Source organism: Echinops telfairi, unplaced genomic scaffold (genome assembly GCF_000313985.2).
Source record: "Echinops telfairi isolate 266 unplaced genomic scaffold, ASM31398v2 ScPeMD7_31;HRSCAF=116, whole genome shotgun sequence".
Lineage (NCBI taxonomy): Eukaryota > Metazoa > Chordata > Mammalia > Afrosoricida > Tenrecidae > Echinops > Echinops telfairi.
The window spans coordinates 58,842,841-58,850,842 of NW_022103928.1; the positions used below are offsets into that span (position 1 = coordinate 58,842,841).

Sequence of the window (8,002 nt, forward strand, 5' to 3'; positions counted from 1 at the left end):
CCCGGGGCACCCCTGTAGTCAATGAACTACTCAACACCCGGGGCACCCCTGTAGTCAATGAACTACTCAACACCCGGGGCACCCCTGTAGTCAGTGAACTACTCAACACCCGGGGTATCTCTGTAATCAGTGATCTACTAACACCCGGGGCACCCCTGTAGTCAATGAACTACTCAACACCCGGGGTATCTCTGTAATCAGTGATCTACTCAACACCCGGGGGCATCCCTGTGATCACACTTCATGCGGGCATTTCCATTGGAGGTCAATTTGGAGTCTGCTCATTCTTAGCGTCCATTATTGCCTCTATCTATCCTCTGTTGTAAGATCGCAAGAGCATTTACTGGTAAATGTGATTAGAAAAAACATTTGTGATGAAATATCCCTTAGTGTTAAAAAATTGGGGCCCAAGGGCCCAAGATCTCTTGTCTGTATTTAGTTTTTGCTAAATGCAATGGCTATAGCATATTTCATCTAGATGTTTTGTATTTATTTTTTAAACCCGTACACCATTTTATATATCTAATGTATTTTGTGTGTTCTATAAGACTATAAGTGCGTGTAACTTTTAGTAGTGGACATTGTGTTGTTCTCTGGTGTCTTGCTTTAATGTTGGCTCCTCCAGGTGTCCCCAGCCAACAAAAGCCGAGTGGCATTTCACAGCCCTTGTAATGAAACAGATCCCTCCTGTAGCCAAGGGTCCACATTTGCCTTCACTCTGGGAACTCTTAGGAACACGCTAGAATGAGACACCAGTCTCTTCCTCTCCTACCGCATGTCCTCCAGCCGATACCCACCCTCAGCCTTTCTCTCATCACTCAGAAACCCACACTCACCCTCCAACATGGCCACACCCTGGGAGGTGCCTTCTATACTCCCTGCCAAGGCCAACATGGCCCTGAGAAGCTCTTCAATGAAGGCATCAATGGAGGCCCAGGGTCCCAAGGCTCAGTGGGGAGGCTGACTTCTGCCTTAGGCAGTAGCCATGAATGGAATTGTTGTGCTTGTGAGGAACTTCTCTGCGGGACACTGGGTCTTGTCGCTCCAGAACTCCCTCCAATGCTTAACATCCCCCTCCTTCCCCATCAACACGTCACACTCCTCCACCCCTCCAGCCTGTCTACCTAAGTCCCCTCTCAGCGCCTTGTATGCCAGTCCCCTTTGGTGGTTGAGTTTAGTATCCAGAAGCCGAGCCCATAGAACATGAGGGATTGGATGCGGAACCCTTGGTCACCTCCATGGGGAGGTGGGAGCCTGCACCTTTAGGGGCCTCCGAAGGGGCAGGATAAGGAACAGTGCTTGAGCTCATTCGAATGGGATCACGTAATACTTACAGAAATAGAAGTTAGTTAGTTCACAGCATCTTTTTAAGCATTTGATCTGAGAAACCAATTTTCTAGTATGGTTAGCCATTGTGTTCAGTTTCGATGAGAGCACACTTCAGAACACTTATAAATACCAACTACGTGCTCTCGACATCTTTTCAGAGGTAACTGTTACATTTAATTGTCAGCAACGCACTGCGCAAATAGCACACAGAAAACCCACTGACCTGCGTTAGATGAAGATTGGAATGAATTTTCTCTTTAGAAAAAGAATTCCGTTTTGTTCTAAAACTCACTTAAAGCGTTCTAAGATAAATACAAAGCAAAAAACCCAAAACAAACCCACCACTTTTTCTTGCAGACAGTGAAGCATTTAAGAACACTAGAATTTAAGCCTTTTGTGATATTTATAAAGCCTCCGTCAATAGAACGTCTGAGAGAGACAAGAAAAAACGCCAAGATGATTTCAAGCAGAGACGACCAAGGAGCGGCCAAACCCTTCACAGTGAGTGAACTGGTGACCAGCGGAGTGTGTGTGAAGCAGTTGTGTAGTGGCAGCATCTGTGGGAAGACTGTAGCACTTGATGTTGTGATCCACAGATCCAGGAGAGGTAGACTTGCATGTAGGTGCTGCATCCGTTTTGAGTGATCGCTCTGTAATTGGCGTTGTGCTTCTGTGGACGGAGCGTCACACGAAGCTGACAGTTGATATGTCGTCAGGCATACAGGTTGGATTTTGGTGGACTGACGTTGATGTAAAATGCCTACTGATTATTTTTCAGACTGGCCTTATTAAAGTTGGGGGGTAAGCAAAAAGCCCAAGTCGATTACTGTTGCTCAGGAAAAGCAGCAGGCTTAAAATGAACATTTTAATGATTTTCTTTTTTGGTCTCCTTGCATATGAATCAGTTAGCACAGCACAAGGAAAAATTCCTTTCTGCACATATGGAAAGTAGGCTCCTCGTATTATTTTTCAATAATATTTGTATTTCCTGGAAATGGAGCCTGGGGTATGCTGGTGACTGTAATGGCTTCTGGCAAGATCTTTCATTGTTTTGGTGTTTGGCTCTGAATCGTGTTTTCTTCCTTTGCATCAAAAATTAAAAGCAAAGCAGTCACATGTGAAAAGCTTTACTTTTGTTTTTTCTCTTAATTAGCTCATCTTTAGCCTTAGTTTACATTACCTTGCAGGTTATTAATTGTGCTAACCAAATACAGATTGGATTTCTGACTCCGTGTTGGGCTGTTAACTTTTAGGTCACCAGTTCGAACCCACTAGTTGCTCCAAGAAAAAGATACGAGGCCTTTTATTCTTGAAAAGAGTCTGGGAAAACCCACCAACGCAGTCAGCCCTGCGGTGTGTCACGGGGCTGCTGTGCGTCCGATGGCAGGGAGTTAGCGTCTGCAGATCTGCTAAGTGTCACTGTTCTCAAATGCACATCCCGGCTGGCTGCGTGTCGCCAGGACGTTAGTGAGCGTACTCTTGATTGGGACTGAAGTGTAAAGCTGTGCTGTGGAGCCCTGTGTGACATCGAAATGGGGCTCTGAAATCACTTCAGTATGTTGCAATATAAGGAGTTTTATTGTGTACTATTTATAAGTTTAAAGGTTTCTCAAGATAATAAATGGTAACGTATTCTTAGGGTTTGGCACACTTAGATGTAATTATATAGTCAAGCTATCTAGCCAACTAAAATACTTTTGGGTTTCAACAATGTGAACATGAGTGGCTCCTGATTCCCCTCTAATGAGAAACGGGCCGGCCCAGTAACTACCTTTTCATAACGCACGCAGCTCTGACAACGTTGTTTGTGCTTTAAGTTCCTTGAGATGAGGAAGCGCAAGGAAGACAACCAGTTTGAATATCGAGGAAACTGCCCTTCCCCATTCTTCCCCGTCCCCTAACGACTTCCATGTACCAATATCCCAGTTGTGCTAAACCTAGTGGCCAATTATCCAGACATTCAGGGAAGGTGGGAGACGCGGCCTTTGTCAGAGCGGCTCAGTTAGACTCTAGTCGCCTGAGGAGCTCATGGTCAAGGAGGATCCTTTTCAATTCTGGATGGAGTGAAGACAAGCCCTGGGTGAGTCAGTGGTCGAATGTTTGCATTAATAGGAAGTGATGTAATTGCCTGGTTAACCGATTTTTAAAATATAACTTCCCTTTTAGGAAGAAGACTTTCAAGAAATGATCCAGTCTGCACAGATCATGGAAAACCAGTATGGCCACCTTTTTGACAAGACCATCGTAAACGATGATCTCACCGTGGCCTTCCATGAGCTGAAGACGACGTTTGACAGATTGGAAACTGATGCCCACTGGGTTCCAGTGAGCTGGCTGCATTCGTGACTCAGGAAGAAGCTCCCAGCCCGCTTTTTTATAGACTGCATGATTAGTATGGATTCAGTTACCATTTGGGTGGCAGGGTTTTTAAATCTACATCACTGTCATAAATGTACAATATTGTGAACATGGTTGTATCCTTTTACAGCCTTATTTCAAACACAACGTGTGAGTAATAAGACACACACAGTGCTGTCTGTTAAGCAAAGCTGGGAGCCGTCTGCTTCTCTCTAGTGCAGCTCCGGCTCCGAGCTGAGTGCCCTAAAGAGAAAGCGCTAGGCAGCAGAGAGAGGAGTTTGGTGCTTCAGTTGTCTCAGGGTGAGGGGTGGGGGGTGTCACCGCCAGCCAGTTTCCGTGTTAGCAGTTGAGGGTATTGCTAGCACCAGACAGGACAGTGTCTCAGTGTTCTCAGGCAGCCATCACAGATATAACTGGTCTGGCAGTAAACAAAGGTCCCCTTGCTGAAAGTGTCAGCCTTTGCTTACGGATGCTCAACATGGCCACAATGTGTGCATTGAAAAGTCATTCTTAAACTACTGAAACGTTGCCGGGATTTTAAGTAGCCTTCATGTTATATATAGTCTAAGAAGTCCTTATGAGTATGTTTTGGCAGCTCAGTGCATCTTTAATATGGGAAGATAGACACTAAAAAGCTCTTAAGTGTGTGACTTTTAAAACCTCTCTCTGTGGTATCAATCACATTAAGCAAGGTGGTGTCTTAGGGTTAGGTAATGATCACAAAGGTAATTTTTATCTGTAAATCCTCACAAGTCACTTTTCCCAGTAAATATAAAAAAATGTGATTCATATCCTAAGAGTAGACACTAGACACAACACTGATGTACAGTTAACGAAAACACAGCCATTTAAAAAATAGCTATTGGGCACCAGGCATACCATTAAGGTGTGATTTTGAAAACTTTTCTTGTAATCTTAACTTATTTATCTATAAAGTGATTCCTAAATAAATAAATAATAAAGTAATTCTTAACCCTGGCCCAAGTACCATCCCCACCTCACCATTTGTAAAGAAGTCTGAGAAAGAAGATTCTATTGTAAATATTTTCAGTGGGGGCTCTCATTCTCCATGATACTGCTGGTCTCCAGCAGTGAAATAACTAGAGTTCTCGGAATACTAGACACATCCACAAGACGTGTAGGGGAACATGCCCTGCAGTGCTTGCATGCTAAGACACAGCCAATCGAAGATCAGTGCGCTTGTGAATGTAAGAGAGGGGGAAGAGGTATTATTTTTGGTTGATTTGTAAAGAGAGTTATAGATGTCATGCTTACTTAAAGAAAAATAGGATTTAGTGAAATTTTATATATTTATGAACTATTTGAAAGGCATATTTTTAAAATTACCAAGTGGGGCTATTCCTGAGATATATCAATGATATGTAAAGGTGTCATAACTATAAATCAGGGTCAACATTCCATGTAAATATTTGGCCTTGGTTTGTTCTCAGACAGATGTGCATCTGAGTCATGTCTGTGCTGCACAACTGAGGGCATCATTCACTGGTCTTCTTCAGTTGAGTCCAATCCTGTATTAGAAACAGAAACAAAATCACTCCGGTGACCTTCCCACAGTCTGACCATCAGCGTTAGACAATTAGGCCAAACATTGCCTACCGGTGTAATCCAAACAGTGAGTTTTAAGTTTATTAATTAGCAAGCAATTTAGCTTTAAGAGAGAGAGAGAGAGAGAGAGAGATTAGGGTTGCCAAATCTGACTGAGTATTACTTTAAAATTGTAAGGCTGGTCCGAGAATTACGAATCCTAAGTAGTTGGTTTGTGTCCCTTAGTCTCCTCTCAATACTGACCTGAGATCCTGTACTAAGGATAATGGGAAATGTATAACAAGTTAGGCAATAACGTAGGCAATCCTAATTCTTTGTTGAGAGGTAATGACGTCTGTATTTTTTTCATTTTGCCAGCAAATCGCCTCAGTTCTCCACTGTCGAGGTAAATGCAGCTCAAGGGGGTTGGGGGTTGGGGGTGGTTTGAGTTGTTAGTGGTGGCGGGGGCATTATAAAAAGGTAACTCTTCAGATCTGTCTCCCGATTTAGACTAGAGCTGACCAAGATGTTTAAAATAATGAGAAGAAAGGGGGCAAGGGGCACTTTGGCAATTTGAGGAAACTCTGCCAGGTAGTGCTTACAGTCTTGCAAGTGACAGGCACCTGGCCATCATGATACTGAACAGAGTTGGTTAAAACGTGGTAAGGCTGGGTCAGTTCCAAGGCCTTGTTATAACTGTAGCCAGAGACCCCAGATTCTGCACTCCTCTACTGTCAACAAAAGGGTAGCCAAAGCTACATCCCCCTCTCTACTCGTTCTTTCAGCAGCCTGCTCCCCCAAATGTTAGCCAATATATGAGAAGAGGATGATTTACTTTAAACCCATATTCTTAAAATCTGAGACCAACAAGGAAATTCTGTACTCCCATAACTGATGAGATGGTTAAAACTGAAAAGATGAAATTAGGGGAGGGAGGGGAAAAAATGAGCTGATACCAAGGGCTCAAGTAGAAAGCAGGTGTTTTGAGAATGATGATGGCAACATATGTACAAATGTGCTTGACACAATTGATGTACGTATGGATTGTGATAAGAGTCGTATGAGCCCCTAATAAAATGATTTAAAAAAAAAAGAAAAGGTGAAATTAAAGTTTAGGGGTTTTGGGGTTGGTTTTTTTTTTTTTCAAACTCTGGTTTTACTTACCAATATGGAGCTTGCTGGTATCTTAATCTGTGGGCATTCATGATATTATTTAATGACTGGATCTATCTAAATACAATAATATTTTCCGTTGACAACCATGGGAACTTTTTAGATTTATAAAGCTATGTTGTTAAAAAGCCTCTGGAAGATACACATTTTTATTATTTATTTCCTTTGTGACTCTAGGAAGAATTTATAAGTTAATGGAAAAATCATTGCTCTTAATAAAGTATCTTTAAAGTATGCGTGCATGTACTTGAAAATTGTTTTTGCATTTGGATGCCATGTTCTGCTGTTGCCCGTGGGAGAACAAACTCGCTTTTGTGCTGCGATAGCAGGTCATTTCGTTGGCTTTCCATGCCTAAAGTTTCATATTTTTTTAAACATCTGGTGGTGGTGGTGGTGGTGGTGGTATGAGATTCACTAGGCTTGTGCTTACCCATGTAGACCAGGAGTTTAGAGATGTGGAGACATGCAATGGGATGGGTGATGGAGGACCAGCCACTTCCCATCCGCTCCCCAACCCCCCAACCCCATTAGGAATTAGTGTTACACCTGGCTTGTGAGACCTGCTAGGCAAAGCTAAACTGATTAAGCTGTGCATAAGGACAAACTGCTATTTGCTTACATAGGTAGGCTCAGGTTCCAAACAGAGTCCATGCCTAGAGAGTGTGTGTACCAGTCCCATTTGTAGGTAAGTCTGAACTGTGCATCTGGTTCTTATTTAACCTTCTTTTAGTGCAAAAAAGGAGACCTGGTAGAGTTGCCACGGTTACGGGTTACGCTGCTAACCGTGGGAGCAGAGGCCTGCTGGGGTTTAGTTCCCACAAGTCCCTTCCCATGAAGAAGGCACTTTGGAGCGGTGTGCAGGCTGTCCAACCATATGCTGCATCTCCAGCCTGGCTGAAACCTCCCCTGCCCCTGGATTTTTAATATAAGCCATTATGTTCCCTGTATTAATTAAGCTGGTTTTGAGTTAGTATTTTCTATTTTTTTTGCAAGTATCCTAAATCATACAGAACTTGTTATCCGAAAATCATTTGCTATAAAGAACAGATCTGAAATGTGGAATTGTTTGAGCTAAGAATATTGGGCAGAAGGTAAACAGGGTGATTCTATCCCAGACAGAGAAGTGGGAGGCCTTGTCTGTTGAACTAGTATCGGAGCTAGTTGAAATACTTCCTATAGTATTTTGCGAATCTGCCCAGATTTCTACCTGGACAGGTTTTCGGGAGGGTGTGGGATGAGAACGGGACGACAGACTCAGGATTTGAGGATTTTTGAATAAATACATCTCGTGGCCTTGAGTTAAGTCTCATGAGAGAGAATCAAGCTTAGCTGCGTGTGTTCTGCTTGAAGTCAAAAGGAAACAATGTAATCGTTGCACTCTTTACTGAATTGATTTGCTTGAGCATTTGATATGCGCCATTCTCTGTGAAGCATCCTTATTGAAGCCCACAGGGCACAAACTGCGTTGCTGTGGGTCTACCCTCTAGTCCCCTAAGCACAGCTGTGCCCACCACCTGAGCTTTATGACTACCAAATGGATTTATCATTGTCCCCGAATTTTGTTACGCCAGTTGTCCTTATTGTGGTCCTAGCATGT

At 43.1% G+C, this 8,002-nt stretch overlaps 1 protein-coding gene across 3 annotated transcripts in view; it reads left to right on the forward strand.

Moving 5' to 3' along the window:
* The window catches only part of MPP7 (MAGUK p55 scaffold protein 7), a 151,186-nt gene extending 145,511 nt beyond the window's left edge, over positions 1-5,675 (forward strand). For all 3 annotated transcript variants that reach the window (XM_045289877.1, XM_045289878.1, XM_004702270.4), the window contains 2 exons: positions 1,687-1,830; positions 3,496-5,675. In XM_045289877.1, the coding sequence (XP_045145812.1) occupies positions 1,687-1,830; positions 3,496-3,675 (324 nt within the window). In that variant the 3' untranslated portion in view covers positions 3,676-5,675. The remainder of the gene's footprint in view (positions 1-1,686; positions 1,831-3,495) is intronic.
* The last annotated feature ends 2,327 nt before the right edge of the window (positions 5,676-8,002 follow it).